This window comes from Artemia franciscana, chromosome 15 (genome assembly GCF_032884065.1).
Source record: "Artemia franciscana chromosome 15, ASM3288406v1, whole genome shotgun sequence".
NCBI classification, from domain to species: Eukaryota; Metazoa; Arthropoda; class Branchiopoda; order Anostraca; family Artemiidae; genus Artemia; species Artemia franciscana.
The window spans coordinates 43,947,562-43,975,438 of record NC_088877.1 but is presented as its reverse complement, the minus strand read 5'-3'; the positions used below and the strand labels follow the sequence as shown (position 1 = coordinate 43,975,438).

Here is a 27,877-nt window from a genome sequence, read left to right as displayed (position 1 = left end):
CTTTCGAGAAAATAAACTTTTTTCTTTTTTTTAACTTCACTCCAATTACTAGGGATAGTACAACGAAAAGAAATAATTTCATTTGACTGTCTGAATAAGAAGTTCCTAAAAATTGGGGAAATTATGTATATGTTTGTTTTACATTTGCTTGTTTTTTCATAGGCATATATTTTGGGGGTGATACCTAACACGGGGATACCATAGGCAATTTATGGTAGGCACACAACTTGCTGGGTAGAGATTTTCTTTTTTTTTTTTTTTACTGTTTTTAATGTTTGGTAAATGACGACTTATACTTACTGACGACACGAATGCCTGTCCATGGATTATTCTTTATGGTTGATTGTGTATGGCTAAGCTGTTTGACCTATGTGATTGTATGGATGAGTAGGGTTAAGGCCTCATTCAACTGATGATCTATATTAATCACTAATTTTTGGAAAACAGTCTTCCTTTTCTCCTTCTGTCCCCCCTTTTTTTTCTTTTTTTAATGTGTTTGTGTAACCAAGAACTCTACCAACTATTCTTTGATTTCCATCAGCCATTTTGACCTGATATGGCGCGAAGGACTCTAGCATATCCTCCTTCATTACGGGATCCCTTATGAGATAGTCCAAATAATAAAGAGTCTGTACGACCAGTTCCGAGGCCAAGTAGCAACCGCTGATTCATTGTCAGAAGAGTTCACAACTTCGTCAGGTGTATTCCAGGGTTGGATTTTATCACCCTATCTCTTCAACCTCTTTCTAAATGCCGTTCTGTCACTGATGCAGTCGGAATATGGCGCAACAAAAGGAGGGCTGCTAATAGACAATCTTGCCTACGCTGATGATATTGATGCACTAGCCAATTCTACACAAGAACAAGCTGATAAACTCTGCAATACCACAAAGCCGTTCGGGATGAGGATCAATGACAGCAAGACCAAAGTCATGGTAACCACGAAATGGGAACTAGACAACCCGCCCATTATCACCATAGGCGGGAGAGAGGTTGAAACGCCAACTCTCCTCAGACAATTTTCATAGCTCTGACGAGGAACATCGACTTACATTTGCTAGCTCTAGCTTCCGAAGACTATCCAACCTCTGGAAAAGTAACTATCTATCCGATAAACTCAAAATGCGCCTATTTAACAGTTTAGTAATCCCCATAAATATTTATGGATGCGAAACATGGACTCTGAAAACCGAAGACGGAAGAAAACTTCTAGCTTTCGAGATGAGACGCCTCCGTCGCATTGCTAGAATCAAATACACACCGAATCACAAATGTGGATGTATGTCAAAGGCTCCAGTCCACTGAAACCATTCTCAGTAAAATTAAGAAACAACAACTGCGCTGGTTCGACCATGTCAGGCGAATGTAGCCGAGCCACCTCCCGAAAATCGCCCTGGAAGGATCCCTCCATGGCCTTCGTCCACGAGGTAGACCACAAAAACTAAAAATGGACAACTTACACTTCAAAAACCAGATCTTACACCAGATAGAGCATTGTACCGAGCCCTTACGCATGGGCTAGCAAGAAAGGTGGCCCCAAAACGTCCCGCGAGGATGGCTGGGACCTAAGTAAGTAAGTAATTATATTATATATATATATATATATATATATATATATATATATATATATATATATATATATATATATATATATATATATGTATATATATGTATGTATATATATTATATATATATATATATATATATGTTTATTTATTTTAACGAACTTACCGTGATATGCTATGACAGCAGAGATCATAGTTTATTCAATAAAGTAAAACAGACTTTACCTTTTGTTGTTGATTCCTGACACGGATCTAATTGTTCAATAGTAACGTCGGAACTCAGACAATGATCACGTTGAAGGCTGGTTTCCATCAGCTTTTTTGCTTTACTTGGTGACAGTCGTAGTGATCCACCGAGTTTCTACAATAAATAGCAATTAAATTGCATTTAACATTTAATTCAAAAACCATTTGTTATGTTTATTGGCTTAATTTTTGTACAGCAGAATCAATCAAGTGGAATTCTACTTTTTTTTTTTTTTTATCGGCTTAAATTTCACAAATAAGTTTGACACTTAATTTTGCAGGTTTTATAACAGCTATTGTGTCTCCAGGAATAAGGGATAACATGATTGGCTGGCTAATATAATTTCACCAAAAACATAAACCAATGAAATTAAAGCACACTTTTTACCATCGTATCATAGGAAAGTAATTGTTCTTCTTCTATTTGCTCATCTCTGTATTTTTTGATTAACCCTATATTCTCCCACGCTACTTCGTTGGAATTTCGTCGAATAGTAGCGATTTATTGGATATGAATTTATTTATTCTAAAATGCTACAAGCTTTACTAAGCTTATAGCACTAAAAGTTATAACAACTTATAACGACGCTGAAACAAACTCTATGAAGACATACATGAGAAAAGGCTGATCCTAATTTGTTAAAATATTTACATGTTTCCATCCTCAATTACCTAAATTAGATAAAATGTGAAATTCTCGTATTCTCAAAACAATCTTGTTGGAGTATGTTTATTGAGATAAAATGGCAGATGCGAGATATTACGAGTCGAAAAGAAAAGTAAAAAATTGTTGAAGAATAGTAAAAATTAAGAAACGTGAAGTTTTTACCATAGTTTTAACTTCAGTAAGTCACTTGAAAAAAAAAACAACAAAAAAACAATGTCGCCGTACCCTATGTCCCTATGCGATGTTGCAGTAAGTCCAAATTTTGTGAAACGCCACCCCACCCTCCTACATCCCTCAAAGTTAATGCCTCCCACCTCTCAGGACAAGGGTTGTAAGTTATGGCCTCAGACCATATAAGGCTTTAGTACAAAGTACTGTCGTAGAAACTTCAAAATGGACTCATTACATTGAAAACTGAAACGGCTAGTGCCCTTTGTGATAGTCAAAAGTAATTGAAGGGCGATAACCCCCCTCTCACGCCCACCCTTTCGCCAAACACATCCAATCGAAATTTTGAGATAGTCATTTTATTCAACATAGTTGAAAGATTCAGAAATTAATTCTTTGAGTTTGACGACTCCTCTTGACTTATTGAATATCCATACCTTGTCCCAATGGCTGTTTGGGGTTTTCATCCCCAAAGACATAAATTTACGCTGAACACGAAGAGCGTGTCAAAATTATTGATTTCTTTGTGTAGAAAGGGGGGTTGGTTGCCCTTTTATCATTTTTTACTATTTAAAAAGATACTAGAACTTTTGATTTCCAATCGAATGATGCAGTATGCCACATATTTTCCCACGTGATGTTGCAGTATTCGGTGTATCCATGTTGTGTGAAGCCATCAAAGGAAAAATAAAATGTGGGTACAGCCAAAGCGGCCCAGAAGTAGAGCAAGGGTTACTACTTCAATCCATCGAATAGACACGACAACATATCGAATAGACATCGACAACATAATACTACGAATCCATGTAAACTAGACACGCCAAGAACCAACTAACTAAGGAACATCTTCATTCGACGGCACGATCCTACTTGGAATGATCTTCCCACGGACGGTATCCCTGAAAAAGTATCTTCTGATCAAAAAAAGATACAGCAGACACTTTAAGCCACAAATGGAACAAGGAAAGGGACTAGCGGCAGGTCATATACTGTGGAATATATGGTGCCGTGAATCTGGGAATAAACAATTACGCATTCGATGTGAGAATTAATTTGAAGAAGATAAGCGTATCTTTGATGGGGGGGGGGGGTCTTGTCCCCCTAGGTCTTACTAAAATTTACGTCCTACGGCAAAATGTATAAGGATTACCGAAAACAACCTACCTAAAACAGAATTGCGCATATAATATATGGAAAATTCAATACGAAAAATACAACATTAATCACTTCCATTGATAAACTAGGACTGAACTTAATGGTATTATGGTTGGTTTATCATTCACAGAGATGAACGCGAGAGGTTACCCACTCTCAACCACTTGGCACATATCTCGGAGCGCGCCACTCTGTTCCGCAAATCGTCACACTTCAGCTATGATAAGCCTCTTTAAACCACACATAGCGCATTTTGTGCCACACCTGGCGCTCATCCACCAATGGTGTGCGGAACTTTAGAAAGTGGATAACCCCTATGTTATATGTTTGATCGTCATGCGTAAAATCGTGGAACTGACTGAAACTAACTTGATTTTTAGTAACGAAAAAACAGAGTTTAGCAATGCATGAATATTGCAACTTAAGACTGGAATTACTTCCTTTCTTTAATTGAGACAGTTAAGTATTTCCGTTTGCCTTGACCGTTTTCTACGTTTAGTAGTTTAAAGTAAGTTCAAAGGCCTCTGTTTTCATTTTAAAAACAACTTGTGTATTAAACATACCAAGGACATCAAGATCTAAATATTCATTATTTCTGGTAAAAATAACCATTTTTACCAGAAATGGTAAAAATAACCATTTTTCTTCGGTTGTTTAATAATTTTGAAGCGTTTTAGACATGATTACACTTTAATCAGTGTTGCTACGTTGAACCATGAAAATAAACAAGCCAAACAAATTAGTTAAATATGATGACAATTTTCGTCGGTGAAAATGCAAACATTGTCAATTTTTTGATTCCCAGAGACAACTACTCCTGTTTAAACTGTTTTTTTTTTCTTTTTTTTCACTTCTTCTCTCTCTCTCTCTCTATTTCTCTATGTGCTTCGTGTGAGTTATTGAGGTGTAATTCCTCCTTTTTTCTCTCTCTATTGTTAAAGGAGACAAAACGAGTTGCCTCCCTGTCTCCTTTGTATAAAATTTATGGACATCGTTTCTTGTTTAATAAAGTCAAGTCAAATCAATCTTGGTACCACCTGTTTTTAGTTTATTTTTGCTGAATTTTCGTCTACGTTCCTTTTCTTTCGAAATTGGTATCCGACAAAACTTTCTACAAAAAATGAGTTCCCATTATTAATAATTTTGAAGATATATATGTTTGTGTAAGATTCTACTAAAACAATTCAAACAATCCGGTTTTATTTTCAATATCCTTGTTATAAATAGCGACGAAGACCACACTGCCTCCTTCCACACAATACTTTTTGAAAAATCGCGCCATCCCAACACCTAGTTGGTAGGGGCGCTTCGCGCCACCCCCCAAGCCCCCCCACGCGCGTAAGTCGTTACGCGCAATATTAGTTACGCGCCATTGTAGTTGTGTCCCTGTGTCCCACCTGTGAATATAGATAGATATATGTATATATGTTTTTAACTACGTAAAACTTGCGAATATACAACATTCTTCGCTGTCCCATTGTCTGTGCATATAAATAGATTGTCAGGTTTACCGACTCTTGAACATGCAACATATAATTGTACATGGGAAAAACAATCCGTATTCAGATCTATACCTCACTATTCTAATGATTGCCCTTGAGCTTTGTTGATGGTAATTGCTAATCGAACATTCCCTGTGTCCCCGTCGTCATTTATATATCCCCTGTTCCCCCCGGTGTCCCCGTTGTAGTTGCGTCCCTGTGTCCCGGTCGTCATTTATATTCCCTGTGTCCCGGTCGTTATTTGTGTCCCGGTGTTCAATTATTTGGTAATTATATGAATTTAATTATTTCGATTGTCTTTACTTAAGCTAATACTCACAGTAGTTCTAAAAAGTGCATACACTCAGTTATCAAATACAAAATTAACTAGCATTAGTTTCATTAAATTTTAACACGAACTATTGATATAAGTCGTCCTAGCCAGGTGGTGACCGCGCTACACTTGAAATCGTGAGGACAAGGATTAGAGTCCTGGTCAAGGCCGTACCCAGGGGGAGGGTCAGGGCGTTTGAACCAACACCCCCACAAAAAAATGTTTGTCGGATTCGTAAAAACGTAACAAAATGATTATTTTTTATCCGTTTTTTAAGGTTTTTTTTCTAAACAAACCCAAAGAAATTCTTTTGTACCCCTCCCCCCGAAAAAAAATGAATCCAAGATACAGCCGTGGCCCTGGTCTCGCTGGTTATTTTATTTTGAACAGAGGTCAGTTGGTGTGACTCCATAGACATAGGTGGAGTGAAGCTAGCTCTAAACGGGTACCCGGAGATATCTTCGGGGAAAAACGGAGCGCTTTGGATGATTTACCCCCAATCACTCTTTGCACTCCCCACCGAAGTTTTTTTTTTATTCATTTATCAGCAGTTTTCATTTACACGAATCTGTAGAAAAAAGAATTATAGCTAAAATCATTTATTAAAACGATTGTCTATGCTTCCGCAAACATTTTTTTTTCATTTAACCTTAGATTTCGTACTTTTTTAAATAGCGGTATTTAAAAACCTATCTCTCGATAAAAATTATAATTAAATATTCACCAAAAGCTCAGAGACGTTAACTGAACAGGGAGACAGGGGGGGGGGAGGAGCAATTTCTCACTTAAATTTTGAAGCGTATCTTGGTACTTATGCATTATTCGGTACATACTCGAGAAATGAAATTCGGTTTATCATAATGAAATATACCAAAATACGATGAAAATACCATACTCTAGTAAACAAAAGTATGAAAACGACAAAAGGAATGGTAGGGGGCGCACACAACGCCTCATATTTGATACTAAACCTAACCCAATCAAAATACCATCTCCATACATTAAATATTTTACAGCGCAGATTTCAACTGAACCTGAGCTTAATTTCTTCGGATACTGGCAGTTAAAAAATGGTTATTGTCTTATCTGTAGATCTACATTCTCGAGTGTGTACCAAATACTACACAAGTACCCGTAAATATTATGCATTTTCATTTTTAAAAACAGGAAAAATCATTACCACCCCCTACAATTTTGCAAGTCTGTACAAGCTTGAAAAAGAGCATTCACATATTCAATTACAAATTACCAATAAATGATTAATGAAAGCAACAAAAAAAAAGTTTGGCTAACATCATTTATTTGCATATGAATAGGTTTTAAACTGTTGTCTATATTTCATGCGGAAGACTTTATTTGGTCACAAGTTTTGTTAAGAGATAGATGACATATTGCATTTACTTTGAAACAACTGTGCCAACTGAGCTGACCTCAAAGGCCAATGTTGACCTCAAAGGCCACGACATGTAAGCGTTTATCATAAACATATTTAAAACCATGGTTTCCTCAGTAATGGATTCGATACAGAATTAAGTGACTTCATTTTTTGAAAATAAATTAGGGCTCTATTAGTATATCTGCGCGCTGGTATTTATCATACATAAGGTCTAAGAGCGAGGGTTTCCACTGCAATGGATCTGTGACTAGATTTATTGTGCTACACAGGTATCACGGGGCAACAATGTAACAATGGTATGACTGAATTTAGCGGCTCCATGTTTTTGGCAAATAAATTATGACTACGTATGCATCCAAGGGCTAAAATTTACCCAGCATATGTCCAAGAACAGAATTTCTACTGCAATGGATCTGTGACTAAATTTATTGTGATACATAGGTATCACGGGGCAACAATGTAACAATTATATGACTGAATTTAGTGGCTCCAAGTTTTTAGAAAATAAATTATGACTACGTATGCATCCAAGGGCAAAAATTTACCCGGCATATGTCCAACAACAGGATTTCTACTGTAATGGATCTAGTACTAAATTTGGGGGCTTATATTTATAAACGTGACTCAAGATTACGTTAGTATCCACAGAGCTAAAATTTTTCACACCAATGTTTAAGAGCAAGGTTTCTACAACAATTCATATTTGACTAAATTTAGAGGCCTTTGATTTTTTGAAATAAAGTAAGCCTACATAGGAAACATCATAAGCCTACATAGCTACATATTTGTAACACCTTTGCCTAAGAGCACAATTGAAAGCAACGGATCTGTGACTGAATTTAGCAGATTCAATTTTTGAAGATAATACAGTGCAGCATAAATATCACAGGGCTATAGTTTTTCCCGCCCATGTCTAGGAATAGGGCCTTTGCTGCATTGGATCCATGACTAAATTTGGGGGCTTCAATTTTTTTAAATAAATTTGTGCTACAGAAGTATCATTGGGCTACAGCTTATCACAAACACGCCAAAGTGTAGGGTTTCCACCGAAATGGATCGGTGGTTAATTTTAGTGATTCTTATTTAAAAAGTTAATTAGGGATATTTAGGTATCACGGGCCTAAACTCCGTAGCATCTATCTCAAAGAGCACAGTTTACAGCAATGGATCTGTAATTAGCTTTGGTGGCTTCTATTTTGAAAATAGATTAGGGCAACATAAATATCATGCGGCTTAGGTATTTTTTGAAGACCACAATACCTTTCCATGTCATACAAATAACAGTACAAACAGGGATAAATCATTTTATTATACAGAGAAAAACGATGATAAAAATTCTGGATATTTAGATCACATACACAGCGACCGTCATCAGCAGATAAACTATCAGGCTTATCTGCTGATGACGGTCGCTGCTTATGTGACCGGAATATCCGGAATTTTTATCATTGTTTTTCACAGTCTAATAAAAGGTTTTATCCCTGTTTGAACTGTTATTTGTATATTATACCTTTAAAACTTATCAAACACATATCTAAGAGCAAGGTTTTCATAGCAATGGATCTGTAACCAAAATCCAGCTGCTCTTATTTTTGAAAATAAAATTAGGTTACAGAACCATGCTAACTAAATAACTACAAAACTACATCTTCTATCATTAAGAACAAGGTTCACATGGTAATGGATATATGTCCAAATTTAGTGTCAAAGAGGATGGTCTCCATTAAAATGGATCAGTGACTGGAGTGATTTTTTGTTCCAGACAAAAATTTCAGGTTCAGGGGGTGCAAAACCCAGCCCCTCTAAATACTGGGAGGATTAAGAGATTTTTGGTCGATGCCCTACGTACCTTTGGAGGCAAAGGAAGGTCTGCGATTAAACAAAGTTGATTACTGGTCGTTGGGAGGCTTTTGTTTACGTTCCTACTCCGAATAAATCCTCAAAACATTTAGTGTTTTTCGAGAATTTAACACCTTTTTATACTTCATTTCCTCAAAATTAGTGCCGCCCATTAAATAAATTTCAATTTTTTTTAGACGGGGGTCCATCTATTCAATAAAAAAGACAACATAATCTTGTGTTTAAATTACACTAAGCCCCGTTTAACTCGCTGGGTGTTTACCAGTATTTTTCCATTCTATTTGCTTCTAGAACAAAGGTAGTTCTCATTAGCTCTCAAGAAAAACAAGAAAAAATAAGCATTTAAAACAAAAATACTATAAAAGCTGAACCCATTTTGCTTACATCACATATTTTTTTTCGAATATTTCTCCTAATAAAAGACAACATGATATTTTATGCAAATAGTGTTGGCAATATCCAGCAAAATGAACATAACCAAATTTGTTCCAAGGTATCGACTTCTTAAGACGGCTTGACCGCATTAAACTGAATATAATTATTCCGATATATTTATTTAGCAATATATACAAGAATTTTCGTTATTCTTTTATGCTGCTTATAAAATAATCAATACTGGTTGTAATTATTCATTAATTGTTAAATAATAATAACAATATTATAGCAGCGTAGCAAATAATAATTTCAGTCAAACTGTAGTAAAACTAATCAACTTGTATTTTAGTATACCAAATCTTGTATACCTAATAAGTAATAACAGTAAATAATGCTATATTAAATATAAAACAACTAATATTAGTTTTCTTATATAGACTATATTACAATCATTGCTTTACAATGTTTACAGTTATTTTTTCATACGAAAGTGGTTCGTCATTTTTTAAGATTGTCTATAAAATGATTTACATTTGTTTTTAATTGTACATAAATTTTTATCTAATAATTTCAACATAATAGACGCATAAGAAGTAATAATTTCTGTGTAGTAATAATGTGACTAATAATATTTAAATTTTTGCATACCAAATCAGGCAGAAGTAATAATTAATAATAATAAATATTTTCATTCTGAGATTGTAATAAGCAGCTACATAAGTTTTTACTTACATCGTTTAGACCTACGATTATTACTTTATACTGTTTATATTTATTGTTTAATTAGCAAATTTATAAATTTAATTCAAAACAGGATTGTCTAAAGGTTTTAAAAAGAAAATTATTTCTAGATTTGAATAATAGCTGCAAAGTTGCCCACGGGTTATCATAATATACGTGTAGGTGGCTAGCACTAACAACAGGTTTAAAAGTTACTCTAGCCAATTTTTGCAAGCATTTACTTTTGTCTCCCATATTTGGCTGAAAAAGTCAGCAACCCGATAAAGTTCCTTCGTGATATTTAGATAACCTTTTTTCTAGAGTTGTGTGTCACTGACAGTCTAAAATGAAAGTCCACATATATTTTTCGCTCTGTTTATTAATCTATTATTATGGTAATTTGAAGCATATTTGTAAAACAGTTTCATAACCTGTAAGTTCAAGTTGAAGGTAAGGCCGATACTAATACTACAGGCGGGTCCAGGGGGAGCGGGGAGAACCAACCCAAGATTTTTTCTGACACCCCAATTCTTTTTTTTACTCTTTTTTCTAGAATAAATTTGTGGGGTCAATTATTGACACCTTTGTCATATTGCCCCATTCCCCAAGATTTTGCTTTAAATCCATTCATATGACCTCTTACCACCTCTTTCGGGAACAAACTGCTTTTTGTTTGGCCCCAGATCCATGGTCAGAAAGTTCAATTTTTGGCAATACATCGCCCTTTATCTATAAAATACCCAGTTCTATCACAGTGGATTGATGCTCTGCTTGGCAATACAGAGCCCATGGTTCGATTCCCGCTGCCATAAGTTTGTGCGACAGGGGTCCCCAGAAAATCCTCCCCGGAAAATGATATCCACTACCTTATGGTTTCTGGTCTACGCTGTAATTATGAAAGTAAAGGATAACATTAAACCTCAAAATGAGCATAATTTGTTATATACAGGAGGGGGACTGCCCCTTCCTCATCAACACCTTTTTGAAGTCCAAAGGGATTGGACACCAGCCAGCTGCGGGGGATGGTATTTTCCAGGAGGTAAACGCCGGTCTGCTACCTGTCCTTGCTAGAGCCATATTAACCTTTCTTTCATTATAGCCTCGTGGTATTCCTCAGAGCAGTGATCATGAATAAGCCATCTATTGAACGTAAAACGGAGGTCATATGTAAGGCCAGAAAAAGAAATTCATGCCTGAACACATGTCTTTGGCCATGCACTTGTTTAGGCATGAAAGTCTAGCCATATAAACAAGAGGGAAGCCATTTTTACGCGCACATGGTATATATGGTGACAAAAGAAGCTTTCTTATTGGCAGAATTTTAGATCCTAGGCAACAAGTTCTACACTCCAAAACAGGATTCTTAGCCGTAAGTTGTTGCAAGTCAGATACCAAGATATTGTCAAACAGTTCGTGGTAACGAGCGACCCGGCTCAATAGTAATCGAAACTCTAAAAAACATAATTTTGATACCAATAGTTGCATCAAAAGAATCCCATATTAATGCTAATTTTGAATATATAAGCTTCATCAAGTTTAGTCTTACCCATCAAAAGTTACGAGCCTGAGAAAATTTGTCTTATTTTAGAAAATAGGGGGAAACACCCCATAAAAGTCACAGAATCTTAACCAAAATCACACCATCAGATTCAGCGTATCATAAAACACTACTGTAGAAGTTTGAGGCTCCTATCTAAAGAAATGTGGAATTTTGTATTTGTTGCCAGAAGACAGATCACGAATGGTTGTTTTTGTTTTGTTTTTTTCCAGGGGTGATCGTGTCGACCCAGTGGTCCTAGAATGTCGCAAGAGGGCTCACTTTAACGGAAATTAAAATGTTCTACTGCCATTTTTAAGTGACGAAAAAATTGGAGGGCACCTAGGCCCCCTTCCACGCACCTTTTCCCCCAAAGTCACCGGATCAAAATTTTGAGATAGCCATTCTATTCAACTTAGTCGAAAACCTAATAACTGTGTCTTTGGGGACGACTTAATCCCCCACAGTCCCCGGGGGAGGGGCTGCAAGTTACAACTTTGACCACTGTTTCCAAATATTAATGGTTATTACGAAGTGTAATTACCTTAATTCGCACTTCAGAGCGATAAGGTTCAATGGATCTGTGTTATTTCCAGCTCCTACATGACCACACGTTATCCAATGACTTCTTGAAAGTTACAGGTGAAGTTGCTGACACTGTAGACTCGGAGAGGGAATTCCAGTCGTTGACAACTCTTTCGGAGAAGAAGTTCTGACGCATTTTTGTGTTCACGTGGCATTTAGAAAGTTTCTTTGAATGGCCTCTTGTATGGGATTGGTAGGATTTACTCAAGTCGAGGAGACTAGATGTGTCATTGGAGAGTTCGTGGGTAAGCAGCGTGTCACCTCGTCTGCGGCGGTACACCAGAGTAGGTAGTTTGAGTTTTTTTAGTCTTTCACAGTAGGGGAGGTCTATCAGTCCATCTATAACCTTGGCGGCACGCCTCTGCACGCCCTCAAGAAGTCTTGTGTCGTCTTTACATTGGGGAGCGGCTATGCAGTTTTAAAAGTCAAGGTTGGGTCTTATGATGGCCTTATAATGCTTAAGAAAGACTTTGGGGGATCAGTCGTAATAGATCTCTTGAGTAGACCAAGTCCTGTGTTAGATTTGCAAACCACATTCCTTATGTGGGAGTGAAACTTGAGCTGATTATCAACGAATACACCTAAGTCCCTTTCTTCACTGTGGGTTAGAAGATCAATCCTATTTCGCTTGTCAGGATCCCACATTGAGTACACTGCGTTTTCAGACGTTTTCAGGGGGACTTTTTTGCGTTGGGATGGGGGTGGGTCGGGGGGAGGAGGTTGCGTGGGAGGATCTTTCCATGGACCAATTTATCATAAGGGAAGAGAATCTCCATGAACGGGGTGAAGGATTTTCTAGCATAATTGAAAAAAAAAACAATGAGAAAATAAACAAAAAAAAAATTCAACTGGAAGTAAGGAGCAGCATTAAAACTTAAAACGAACAAAAAAATATTACGTATATAAGGCGCTTCATCTCCTCCACAATACCTTGCTCTTTACGTTTAAGTACTGTTAGTAATTTCAACTATATATTCTAGGGTCATTCTTAAAGATTTGGGAGACAATGCAAGCTTTAGTGTAAAGAGCGAGGTGTTGGCAAGGGGACGAACCCCCTCATATACGTAATAAAAATACAAAATATAAAAGTTCGTTACGTAAGCTAATTCGTAAGGTACGTATGTTTATTACTACCAAAAACGTTTGTGAAATAAAAAAAAAAAAATCTAGTTGCATTTTTAAGTAGCGAAAAACTGGGGGGGGGGCAACTGGGCCTCCTCCCCCACCTTTTTTTTAGCAAATCGTCCGATCAAAACTATGAGAAAGCCATTTAGCAAAAAACAAATAAAATTAATATGCAAATTTTGTTTTATTTATTCATGTGCGGTGAGCCAAAATCAAAACTGCCTTAATTTAAAAACGTTCAGAAATTAAATAAAAAACACGTTTTTTCAACTGCAAGTAAGGAGAGACATTATAGCTTAAAACGAACAGAAATTATTCTGTATATGAAAGGGGTCGTCCCCTCCTCAACGCCTCGCTCTTTACGCCAAAGCTTATTTGTATTGTTTTAAAAAGTAGAGTTGTGACAAAGAGTCAGACATTAGCGTAAAGAACGCGGCGTTGAGGAGGAGACAGCCACTTTCATATAAGGAATAATTTCTGTTCCTTTTAAGTTTTAATGTCGCTTCTTACTTGCAGTTAAAAAAAACTTGTTTTTTATTTAATATTTTAACAAGACTGACCTTGATATTAATTAAATAAAAAAACAAGTTTTTTAACTGCAAGTAAGGAGAGACATTAAAACTTAAAACGACCAGAAATTATTCTGCATAAGAAAGGGGTTGTCCCATCCTTGACATCCCGCTCTTTAAGCTAAAATTTTTTTTATTGTTTTAAAACGAAGAACTGTGACAAAGTCAAACTTTTATCGTAAAGAGCGAGGCGTTGATGAGGGGAAAACCCCTTTCATATACGGAACAATTTCCTGTTCGCTTTAAGTTTCAATGTCACTCCTTACTTTCAGTTTAAAAAAAAAAAAATTATTTAATTTCTGAACGATTTTAAATTAATGCATGTTTTGGTTTTGGCTCACCGCACAGGAATAATTAAAACGAAATTTGTGTATAATTTTTTTTTGCTAAATGGCTTTCTCTTAGTTTTGATCGGACGATTTTGAGAAAAAAGGAGTGGAGGAGGAGGCCTAGTTGTCCTCCAATTTTTTGGTTACTCATAAAGGCAACTAGAACTTTTAATTTTTTACGAACGTTTTATTAGTAAAAAATACATGTACGTCACGAATTAACTTACCGAACGAACTTTTATATTCGTATATTTTTATTACGTATATGAGGGATTTTGCCCCCTTTTTAATGCCTCGCTCTTTACACCAAAGCTTAAAATTTACTCCAATTCTTTAATAATGACCCCAGAATCACAAAGGCCTTGGAATAAATAGTTGAAATTACTAAAAGTACTTTAGCGTAAAGAGCGAGGTATTTAGGAGAAGAATCCCTCATAGGCGTAATAATTTCTGTTCTTTTTAAGTTTTAATGCTGCTCCTTACTTTCAGTTGAAAAAACCTTTTTCATATTTATTTTTTCATTGTTTTTCTTTTTTTTAATAATGCTAGAAAATGACCCCAGAATCAAAAAGCCCGCAGAATAAATAGTTGAAATTAGTAAAAGTACTTTAGCGTAAAGAGCGAGGCATTTGGGAGAAGATGAACCCCTCATATGCGTAATAATTTCTGTTCGTTTTAAGTTTAAATGCTGCTCCTTACTTTCAGCTGAAAAAAACTTTTATATTTATTTTTTCATTGTTTCTTTAAATAATGCTAGAAAATCCTGTGCCCCCTTCATGCAATTTCTCTTCTCCCACGACATATTCCTCCAAGGAAACATCCTTCTACGTAGCTCCCTCCCAAACAAAAAAAAAATCCCCCTGAAAAAGTCTGTACACTTCCCAATAACCAGTACTATATGTAAACACTGGTCAAAGTTTATAGCTTGCAGGCCCTCCCCCGGGCACTGTGGGGGAGTAAGTCATCCCCAAAGACATAGTTATTAGGTTTTTCGACTATGCTGAACAAAATGCTTATCTCAAAATTTTGATCCATAGAAATTGGGAAAAAATGAGCTTGAGAGGGGGCATATGTCCCACTTTCTTTGGCCACTTAAAAAGGACACCATAACTTTTAATTTCCGTTAGAATGATCCCTCTGGCGACATTCTGAACCCACTGGGTCGATAATAAAATGAAGTTCCACATTTTTGTAGATAGGAGCTTGAAACTTACACAGTGGGATTCTCTGATAAGCTGAATACTGTGGTGTGATTTTCGTTAAGATGACTTTTAGGAGATGTTTCCTCCTATTTTCCAAAATAAGGCAAATTTTCTCAGGGTCGCTTTTGATGGGTAAGACTAGCACTAAACTTAATGAAACTTATATATTCAAAGTCAGCATAAAAATTTGATTCTTTTTATGTATCTATTAGCATCAAAATTCCGTCTTTTAGACTTTTATTTACTATTGAGCCGGGTTACTCATTGCTACAGTTCGTTACCACGAACTGTTTGATGTTTATGTCGACTTTTAAGCCTAACCAGACATGCATATGCACGCCACTTATTTCTACTGACGATGGGATAAAAACCAGTGTCTATTAGATTGCCATCACAGTAATAAAGGTGATGGCGTTGATTGTTGTTTTCGTCGATAGTCTTATCACTTTCTCAATGTTCTTTCAGAAGCTTTCCTTTAAATAAAATAATATTTAAATAAAAAAAAAATCTTTAAATAATATACTTTCCTTTTAATAAATCAATAAAAAAAATTAGGCAAACTTATCTTTCAATCCCATCTCTTATCCTCTACTTAGAATAAGATAAGGATCAACCTCCTTAAGATTGTCATCACTTTGACAATTGTAATTTAACATTCCATATCCATCCCATAATGACTATTATGCACTACTCGCAATGAGAAAAAGCTCAGCATCTACTAGATTGTCATCACCATGGCAATTGAGATGGGGTTGAATGTTGTTTTCATCGAAAGTCTTAGTACTTTCTTACGCTCTTATACAAGCTTTTTTTTAAATGAAATAACATTTCATTAAAATAATTAGATTTTTAAATCATGTAATTCCTTTTGAATAAATCAGCAAAATTTCTTGGCATGTCTTTGCTTTTTCTAAATCCCATCATCTACTTTCAATGAGATAAATTCTTCTATGAGATAAATTCTCATAGAATTTATAAATTCTATGAGAATTTATTAAATTCTCATAGAATTTATGAGAATTTATGAATTTATGAGAATTTAATAGAATTTATGAGAATTTATTTAAATTCTCATAGAATTTATCTATTCTATGATACATCTATAAATTCTTCAATGAGATAAATTCTTCTACTTTCAATGAGATAAAGACCAGCCTCTCCTAGGTTGTCATCATCGTGATAATTGTGATTTAACTTTCCGTATCCATCTCATAATGACTATTATTAAATTCAGAAGTGTTTCATTAACTAACAACCTGGCCTTTGAAGAAACTGGAAATTGTAATAAAAATATTTAAATTTTGAACTTCGTTACTCCCAAGTTCAAGACTGCTGTTGCTTTCTCTAGACGCCTTTGTCAAGGATGAGGTTAAAGTTCTTTTCATTTCATGCGATAAGAAAATAAGTTTAAATGTCCTTTTTATGTCTGCCTGAAGTTGTTCTGGCGGCATTTTTAAATGTGGAACAGAGTAATCTTTTAAATAGCAAGTTAAAAAACAAAACAAAAAAGAATGAGGGTCCTTAAAATTAGAAATCGGCCCAACGAGCATAGCTACTGAACTATCTAATTTTGATAAACGCGATACGTGTAAAAACGGTGTGTACATTATTTAATGAATGTGCTTTAATGAATGTGCACATTATTTAATTATTTGTTTATTTCTAAATGTTTTATTTCAGCTTCATTTTACATTTCACGAAATTATTTTGAAGGCTACTATCTAAGTTATTCTTAACAGGAAAGTTGTTTTTTTTCTCAAAATATTTGAAACGACAAACATGTGTGTGTATCCCTGGTTTAAACTACCCTATACATGGATCAATTGCCTACAGTTTCGCTTGAGAATTTTTTCATATATTGGTTAATTCCGTTGATGATTTTTTCACTGCTGATGGAAACCCTGTACATTCTATTCTTTCTATTCTTTGATGCTTTCCAAACCTGTGTATAATGGAGTAGGAACGAACTTTAGAAAGAAAATAAGGAGCTCATATGGCACTTGTGACGAGGTCGGAAGAGCCAAGAGCCAGGAGCTCATATGGTAAGAGCTCTAGCAAAATTCTAAGAATTAATATATTGCTTTAAAAGAAAAATCAGAAGCTTAATGCCGGTCGGGATTTAAAATAAGAGCTCTGAGTCACGAGGCCCTTCTAAATATCAAAATTCATTAAGATCAGATCACCTACTCATAAGTTAAAAATTCCTCCATTTTTCTAATTTTTCCTCTCCCTTCAGCCCCCCAGATGGTCGAATCGGGGGAAACGACTTTATCAAGTCAATTCGTGCAGCTCCCTGACACGCCTATCAATTTCCATCGTCCTAGCACGTCCAGAAGCACCAAACTCGCCAAAGCACTGAACCCCACCCTCTTAACTCCCCCAAAGAGAGCGGATCCAGTCCGGTTAAGTCAATCACGTATCTACTGCATTTATAAGCGTTTCCCAACATTTCCGGTTTCCCCCTCCAACTCTCTCCCAGTGTCAACTGCTCTGGTCGAGATTTGAAGTAAGAGCTCTGAGACATGAGTTCCTTCTAAATATCAAATTTCATTAAAATCCAGTCACCCCTTCTTAAGTTAAAAATAGTCTACCTCAATTTTTATAATTTTTCCAAATTAACAACCCCCAGCTCCCCCAAAGAGAACGGATCTGTTCCAGTTATGTCAATCACGTATTTAGGATCTGTGCTTATTCTTCCCATCAAGTTTCATCCCGATCTCTCCACTCTAAGCGTTTTCCAAGACTTCCGGTTTCCAGGATTTCTGGTTTCCCCCTCCTACTCCCCTCCAATGTCACCGGATCTGGTCGGGATTCAAAATGAGAGTTCTAAAGCACAAGATCCTTCTAAATATCAAATTTCGTTAAGATCTGATCACCAATTCGTAAGTTACAAATATCTCATTTTTTCCATTTTTCCAATTTACTCTCCCCCCCCCCAACTCCACTAAAGAGACCGGATCTGGTGCGGTTATGTCGGTCACGTATCTTGGAATTGTGCTTATTCTTCCCACGAAGTTTCATCCTGACCACTCAACTTTCAAGCGTTTTCCAAGGTTTCCGGCCCCCCCCCCATTGACACTAGATCCGGTAGGGATTTAGAATAAGAGATTTGAACTACAAGGTCCTTCAAAATATGAAATTTCATTAAGACCCGATCACTCCTTCGTAGGTTAAAAATACCTAATTTTTTCTAATTTTTTAGAATTAACCCTCCCCCAACTCATCCAAAGAGAGCGGATCCGTTCCAGTTATGTCAATCACATATCTTGGACTTGTGTTAATTTTTCCCACCAAGTTTCATCCCGATGCCTCGCAGTTAAAAAACCTCATTTTTTCTAATTTTTTAGAATTAACCCTTCCCTCCCAATCCCTCCAAAGAGAGCAGCAGATCTGTTCCGGTTATGTTAATCACGTGTCTAGGACTCGGGATTATTTTTCCCACCAAGTTTTTTGCCGATCCCTCCACTAAGCGTTTATCAAGTTTTTAGGCTCCCTCCCCCCAACTCCCCCCAATGTCACCGGATCCGATCAGGATTCAAAATAAGAGGTCTGAGACACGATATCCTTCCAAACATCAAATTTTATTAAGATCCGATCACTCCTTCGTAAGTAAAAAATACCTCATTTTCTCTAATTTTTCAGGATTAACCATCCCCCCCTACTCCCCCAAAGAGAGCGGATCCGTTCCGGTTATGTCAATCACGTATCTAGGATGTGTGCTTATTTTCCCCATCAAGTTTCATCCCGATTCCCCCACTCTAAGCGTTTTCCAAGATTTTAGGTTCCCCGCCCCGACTCCCCCAATGTCACCAGATCCGGTCGGAATTTAAAATAAGAGCTCTGAGACACGATATCCTTCCAAACATCAAATTTCATTAAGATCCGACCACCCGTTCGTTAGTCAAAAATACCTAATTTTTTCTATTTTTTTCGATTTAACCGTCCCCCCACTCCCCCGCCCAGATGGTCGAATAAAGGAAACCACAATTTCTAATTTAATATGGTCTGGTTCCTGATACGCCAGCCAAATTTCATCGTCCTAGCTTACCTGGAAGTGCCGAAAGTAGCAAAACTGGGACAGACAGACAGACAGACCGACCGACCGACAGAATTTGCGATCGCTATATGTCACTTGGTAGATACCAAGTGCCATAAAAAGCCCAACTCTTTTAGTTCCAGACAAGTAGATTAAGTTACACAAGAATTGAACCTAATTCGTACAGCTTATTAACTAAGGTACAGGAGGGGGGGGGGTATGTATACAACAAAGAACTCGCCCCCACGAAATCCAAAATTTTCATGGTTTTCAGGGCACTTCTTATTCAAAATATCAATTATATTTAGTTTTTGTTCATTATTGCCCTCCTTCAAAAGAAGGGGAAATATAACGTACGTGTCTGTGTTGATACACTATCATTTAGTATAAGTTTCTTTCCCACTTCCCACAAGAAAAACCTGAGAAACTGAGCAACTGGGAAAATTACACTTCCCACAATAAACTATTCCTGAAACGCTCAGTATTTTTGAAATCAATTTCATGAATTTCAATTCATTTGAATATAAAAGCCCAAAGGCTTTTGAATATAAATAAAACTAATTATTTATATACCGCTATAAATAGGCTTGGAAGTTAAAGATTTATACAGACAGTTGCCAAAAGCAGCAAATCAAAAAAATTATATAAAAAAAATTATTTGTTGGAGCTCTTTTTTATGCATCCTTTTATGCTTTTAGTGATTTCTTTTCTTTTGTAGTTTACTCAAGCCATTTTGACAAGCTGTGCTTCTAGGGTAGGCTATTGAAATTTATAATTTTATAAATTATAAATTAGAATTATAATTTATATTAGAATTACATTTATATTATTGAGGCCTTTGCAAGATTCAAAATTAAGAACAAAAGACGGTTTGCCATCGAAATTAGGTAATTGAATTATGTTTACTGTCTTTGTTACACAGATCGCTACTTTAAAATAATAAATAACTATCATCATTTTTTAAACTTGTCTTTTTAAAAAATTACTTTTTTTCTGAAATTCAAATTTGCCAGCGAGGACTGCTTTACATAGACACAAAAATGTGTTTAAATTCATTTTTTGTCGCATTAAATGAAAAGAACTTTAACTTAATCAAACAGTTCGTGGTAACGAACTGTAGTAAGGAGCGACCCGGCTCAATAGTAACCAAAACTCTAAAAAATTGAATTTTGATATCAATAGCTACATCAAAAGAATCGCATTTTAATGCTGATTTTAAATATATAAGTTTCATCAAGTTTAGTCTTACCCATCAAAAGTTACGAGCCTGAGAAAATTTGCCCTATTTCGGAAAATAGGGGGAAACACCCCCTAAAAGTCGTAGGATCTTAGCGAAAATGACACCATCAGATTCAACGTATCAGAGAACCCTACTGTAGAAGTTTCAAGCTCCTATCTATAAAAATGTGGAATTTTGTGTTTTTTGCCAGAAGACAAATCACGGGTGCGTGTTTATTTGTTTGTTTGTTTTTTTTGTTTTTTTTTCTTTTCCCCAGGGGTCATCGTATCGACCAAGTGGTCCTAGAATGTCGCAAGAGGGCTCATTCTAACGTAAATGAAAAGTTCTAGTGCCCTTTTTAAGTGACCAAAAAAATTGGAGGGCATCTAGGCCCCCTCCCGCGCTCATTTTTTTCCCAAAGTCAACGGATCAAAATTTTGAGATAGCCATTTTGTTCAGTTGAAAACCATAATAACTATGTCTTTGAGGATGACTTACTCCCCAACAATCCCTGGGGGAGGGGCTGCAAGTTACAAACTTTGACCGGTGTTTACATATAGTAATGGTTATTGGGAAGTGTACAGACGTTTTCAGGGGGATTTTATTTTGTTTGGGGGTGGGGCTGAGGAGAGGGGGCTATGTTGGAGGATCTTTCCTTGGAGGAATCTGTCCTGGGGGAAGAAAAATTCAATGAAAAGGGCGCAGGATTCTCTAGCATTACTATAAGAAAACAATGAAAAATAAACATGAAAACGTTTTTTCAAATGAAAGGAAGAACCAGCATTGAAACTTAAAACGAACAGAGATTATTACGCATATGAGGGGTTCTAAAAATACTTTAGCATAAAGAGCGAGGTATTTAGGAGGAGATAAATACCTCGCTCTTTATGCTAAAGTATTTTTAGTAATTTCAACTATTTATTCTACGGCCTTTCTGATTCAGGGGTCATTCTTAAAGAATTGGGACAAAACTTACGATTTAGTGTAAAGAACGAGGTATTAACGAGGGTACAAACCCCCTCATATACATAATAATAATTAAAGAATATAAAAGTTTGTTACGTAAGTTAATTCTAAAGTTACGTATATTTTTTGCTAATAAAAAAATTCGTTAAAATTAAAATTAATAGTTGCCTTTTTATGTAACGGAAAAATTGCATGGCAACTAGGCCTCCTTCCCCATCCCATATTTCTCAAAATCGTATGATCAAAACTAAGAAAAAGCCATTTAGCCAAAAAAGGAATTAATATGCAAATTTCATTTGAATAGTTTACGTGTGGAGAGTCAAAATCAAACATGCATTAATTCAAAAACGTTCAGAAATTACATAAAAAAAACTAGTTTTTTTAACTGAAAGTAAGGAGCGACATTAAAACTTAAAACGAACAGAAATTAGTCCGTATATGAAATAGATTGTTCCCTCCGCAATCCCTCGCTCTTTACGCTAAAGTTTGACTCTTTGCCACAATTCTGCTTTTTAAAACAATTAAAAGCCTTAGCGTAAAGAGCGAGGGATTGCGGAGGGAACAATCTATTTCATATACGGACTAATTTCTGTTCGTTTTAAGTTTTAATGTCGCTCCTTACTTTCAGTTAAAAAAACTAGTTTTTTTTTATATGTATCCTTGACAGAAGCAACTGGAGAAAGCAACATGAATCTTGAACTCGGACAGACGAAGTTCAATATTTAAATATTTTTATTATATTTTTAGTTTATTAAAGCATCAGGTTCTTTAGTTCACGAAATAGTTATGGATTTAATAATAATCATCACCAAGTAAATACAGGACATTAAATCGCATTTGTCAAGATGATGAATTTTGTGAAATTTTAAAATTAGTAAAATTTTGAAAAAGCAAAAGTGTGCCAAAAAACTTTTACTGTTTTATTCAAATGGAAGTATATGATCTAAAAACAAACTTATTATTTTATTTAAATGAAAGCTCCAGAAAGAGCGTAAAAAAGTGACACGGCTTTCTAAGAAAACAACAATCAAAGCAATCATAACATGGCGATGACAACGTAGTAGATGTTTGATTTTAAATGCTGTAAGATATCGGAGTTTATCAAAGGCGTATGAGTGATAACACTTCCTACGAAAATAACAATCCACACCATCACAATTGGCACGGCGATGGCAACCTACTGAAGGTTGATCTTGATCCCAACGCCAGTAGACATGTTTGTTTGGCTCAACAAACTGAAAAGACAGCTATATAAGAAAGACTTCAATGATGACAGGAAAGTAATGGAACAGTATGTAATTGGAACAGTAGAACAAGATTCACAAGCCGTTGCCACAAGAGAGGTCAGAGCTGCCACTGGCTTAGGCTATATATTTTGGGCAGTGATACAATATTAGATTGTAAATATGGTAAATTTTTAAAGTGACAACACCGAAGGGGTGTCAGAAAACAGGGAGTTTCAGAAGACGTATTTGAAAACAGATATTGAAGTTGGTTTTAAGAGGAAACGGTACTTTCACACTGTCTTTAAGTAATCTGTCTCATTTTTTCCCTAGAAATTCTTCTAGGGGTATACCATTTCAAGGGCTAGGAGTATTTGACGAATGAAGCTCTTAATTAAAATAAAGAACCAAACCCAAGTAGCGAAACGCATTCGTCGTATAAGCCAACCAAAGGTTATTACGAGGGTAGCAATCCTTCACGTTGACCAAGCAATACAATTCTAGTTCTTCTTTATTTTATACCAGAAAGTAGGGGCACCAGCAGAGGGGGTCTATTTACCACCACCCCCTAAGTTTTGAAAAATACCTTCTTTTGCGGCATCCTTAAAGAAAGAGAAAAAATCCACGCACCATCCCCCTACATTTTCTTGAGTTGACGCCATTGCCAAAAAGTTAAAAAAAAGCCTATTTAAAAAAATATATTAAAATATTAATATAAAATATTAAAATGCAATAATATATGTAACATTTAAAATATGTTATTATATACAATTACAAAATATATTAATATAAAGTATATTTAAAAATATATTTTTCAAAATCGAAAGACAAAAATTTTGGTAGCAAACGCCCCCCCCCCCCACCTATACTGGCACCACTGATGTCAGAGGACCCTGCTATAAGTTGTATTAGTATATTTTTGTCAGCAACAAATGCCATCATTAGAGCAAAATTGATTCTTTGATTCATTAAATATGGTGAAGAGTGACCACAGAGTAATAGCCGCGAATCCAGGATGTGATACAAATATATTTCAGTGTGTACACTAATTTTTATTTTCCCATAAAAGTCATCGCTATGTGCTGTGATCTACTTTTGCTTTTTTATAATAGAGATTTCACAAAAGGAGAAATCGGAACGTAAAAATCACCTTAAAATTTTTGTTTACCAAAGTATGAAAAAGGAAAAAGGAAGTAAGTTGTTCCTGCTATTAAAAACTATATAAAAAGAGTCACACAGAGAGATGAATCAGTCACAAACAATAAGTATGGTATAATTTCAACTCAGTAGCTATTGACGGCTGGGTGAGCCTATAGTTGAGCCTGTGTCACACACAGAGATGAATTAGTCATAGAGTCATGTTGAAAGACAATGGCGGCATTCCAGGTCCAAAAACAATTACAAAAAAGTAGCTTTTTTCACTCCAGCTGACGTTCTGCAGTAGCTAGAACAAAAGATTATATACAACCCAAAATTGCTTACTTTCGATAAGATCTGTCTTTCTTTAGATTATCAGAGAAATTCTGCCAGGAAAGCAATTGTTCCCGCCTAGATTCTGAAAAATACCCCTTTTGATATATTTCCATAGACCATTTTTGATATTTTCATTGAAAATATCAAACCGAATATTTGATATTTTCATTGGTGGCGCAATTTTGCCACCCTAGACACTGAAAAATATTTTTAGCCACCACTATTTTTGAAAATTGGCGCAACTACCAGGGTATAAATTGCATCTAGTATACTACTATATTTTGTTCAGAAATCGAGCAAACTCAGTTTTCAGAAAAGCACTTTTGCCAAGAAAGCCCTTTTTAATAGAAGCCCTTACGACAAGAATTTGGAAACCAGGAAAGCGATTATGTATTCTTGTACCAAGGCCTTATCCAGGGGGGGGGGTATGGGACTATATTATAGAATATAACGTGGGTCCAAAACGTTATCCAGAATCTCATTTGGTTCTTGAAGGATCTTGATACTGGAAATCCAGCTTTATATATCGGAATTGCTTTAAATGCCTTAAAGGCTTTAAAGTCAACCCTTGTTCAAACACTTGGTCATTATTAACAGTATAAAACCGGAAAGTCGTCATTTTTCAGTTTTTGTTTTTTGCTTTCCGGTAAAATATTTTTCGGTAAACGTAACGCTTCTTTGATGGCCGTAGCTAAAGTGGATGTACACATTAGAGCCAAGACACAACCTAGGCTATGTTAGTATCTTTTCAAGTATTTATTATCCTTGGAGCCACTCAAATTATTTTACCGAGTATTATAATGTTAGTTATTATAATATATTAACAAGTTTACAAATAATTAATCATAGTAAATTACTGTACATTGTATTTAAACTAATTGTTATAATCAAACAGTTCGATGTAACGAATTATTTGATGAGGGCTCATTGATTGAGAGGGCTCATTTGATCAGAAACCAAAGGTTCAAGCGCTCTTTTCAAAGGATCAGAGATTGTGGGGATAGCCATCTGATAGTCCTCTTTTTCCCCAGAGTCCTCCAATAAAAATTTTGAGATAGCAATTTTGTTCAGCATAGTTGAAAGGTCCAATAACCATGCCTTTAGGGATAACATGAACCTCACAGCCCCTGGGGAAAAAACTGCAAGTTACAAAACTTGCCCACAGTTTACGTATAGTATTTGCTACTGGAAAGTATACACACTTTTTTTTCGTGGAAGAGGGGGGGGGGGGGTCTCTGTTCGGAGAAATTTTCCAGGGTGAGAATTTTCAGTGGGGAGGGAAGGTTCCAGGAGTGGACTTTCCAGGGAAAATTTCACACTGGAAGAATTTGCCAGAATTCCCGTAGGAAATTCTTTTGTTTTGTGTTACTTTGTCTTATCCGACTCAATTTCACATGCGTGGATTTTGTGGGGAATTTTTTTTTTTACCGGAGTTGGAATTGTCTGGGGAAATTTTCCACGGGAGCTACGTTCAACCGGAGTCGGGGGAATTTGCTGAAAAAATTCCAAGTAAGGGTAAACTTTCGGCAAGATTTGAAAAACGATCAGAAATTAAGATCATTTTCAAATGATAGTATGCTAAGAAGAATTTACAGGCGAAATAGTCAGCAAAAAATTTTCCAGGGGGAATTTTTAGCGAGGATAGAATTGTCCTGGGGAATTTTCAAGGTGGAGAGAAAAGAAGCGAGAGAAACTTGACTTGGGAGCAAGTTAATTGAAGGAAAATAATTTTCAATGACAGGGAGCCGAATTCCCCGATATTATTTGATAAACAATCAAAATATTAAATAATTTTTTTTCAACTGAAAGCAAAAACATCATCAAAACTTAAACGAACAGAAGTTGTTCCGTATATGACGGGTCGTCCCCTCCTCAATACCTCGCTCTTTACGCTAAAGTTTGACTTTTTGTCCAAATTCTTTGGGAACGACTCCTGAAATACAAGGGTCGTTCAATAGAAATAAGACGCTTCTTATAGCAGTGAAAAACTGGGTATTGAGGAGGAGGCAACCCCTCTTACATACAGGACAATTTCTGTTCGTGTTATGTTTTAAAATTCTTATAAATTTTGAATGTGAATGCTTAAAATTATTTGTTTTTTTTAATCTTAATTAAAATCCCATATTTTTATTTCTAATCTTCAGTAATATACATAGGTACAGGCAGACCCATCTCTTCATGGAGGGGTCAAAACATGGAAAAAAATGTTTTACGCCGTAAGTTTTCTAAGAACCCTTAAGACCAGTCCAAGGAGGAGAATTAATTGTACACCACTGCTCACAGTGGTATGGCTGTACTTGGGAGACTTGACTTGGTAGACGGAGACTTGACTCTCAGGGAGAAGGTACGGCCTACAACAGAGTACAGTCAATGGTGTTACCTTTACGGTGACATAGTAGATTAGAAATCATGTAATATAATTTCGACGCTTCGATAGAACGGGGGGGGGGAGAACAAAAATCGCTCCAGGCTATAAATAATCCTACATATCTTTAGACCAATCTTAGGGGCAACACGGATTTTTGGGGCAAAATTTTTTGGGAAATAGGAGAGAGGGCGCTATTCAACATTTTCCCCAGAGCACGAGAGGTTAGAGCCGCCATTTCACCCCATGTGCCACGTAAGAAGACCTAAGTCTAAAGAGCTAGACAGGCGTAACGTTCTCCTAGTTTAAGACAGTACTTGGACACATAATAATATTTCTTTTCACAGGAAAGGTTACGTATTCTTGGCAAATTATTTTAAGTTTCTACCCTATTGAAACTCAATGAGGAAAATTCGCTTAGCCAGACCATCAACTAGCAAACAAAGTTGGCTAGTAAGTAACCATATTTATACTAAAAATATTCGGATATGCTGAGAATCTCTCAAAGTTGAAGATCGATCAAACGATCACCTAAACACCACAAGATCACCACATGATCACACAAGATCACCACAACGATCACCTGAACACCTAAATCACCACAAAGCAGGTGTAAAATACACCCGGATTGCCGATTATTACCCGAATACGCCCGTACGGCAGGAACACGGCCGTTTTTATCTTGAAAAACGATACGGCTGTCTAGCCCATAAGTAATTAAGCTAAGATGATGTAATATAACGCAAGTAATCTGAAAACAAACAATTAACTACTATTTTTTCCCTTTAACTAATTTTTATAGCCCTTGTAAACACAAAAAAAACAAATAGTTTAACTATATGCACTGTGGCACACAATTCGTATTAAACGTCTAAACGTCTAATGTCTTGAAAACGACACGCTTCCTCTAGCTCACAAGTAATTAAGCTAATACGACGCAACCTAACTCCATTAAACTGAAGAAAAGACGATAAACTACTATTTTTTCAAAAAAATCATCTTTTATAACTGCTATAAAAAAGGTATAAAGAAATATCTCAACTACTATTAACTACAGATACGATGGCACACATTTTATGTTGAACGTCTACATATAACTAAAATTAATTTTAATATTTTTATATTTATATGTTGTTTTATAGTTTATATATGTTTATAAACGTGTTTATAGTTTATAAACTATATACACAGTATATATGTATATATATATATATATATATATATATATATATATATATATATATATATATATATATATATATATATATATAGTTTTATATA

General features: G+C 35.7%; 1 protein-coding gene across 3 annotated transcripts in view; it reads right to left on the bottom strand.

Annotated features, from left to right (window-relative positions):
• Window positions 1-27,877, bottom strand: part of LOC136036516 (uncharacterized) — a 161,720-nt gene that overhangs the window by 12,308 nt on the left and 121,535 nt on the right. For all 3 annotated transcript variants that reach the window (XM_065718820.1, XM_065718818.1, XM_065718821.1), the window contains exon 7: window positions 1,791-1,926. In XM_065718820.1, the coding sequence (XP_065574892.1) occupies window positions 1,791-1,926 (136 nt within the window). The remainder of the gene's footprint in view (window positions 1-1,790; window positions 1,927-27,877) is intronic.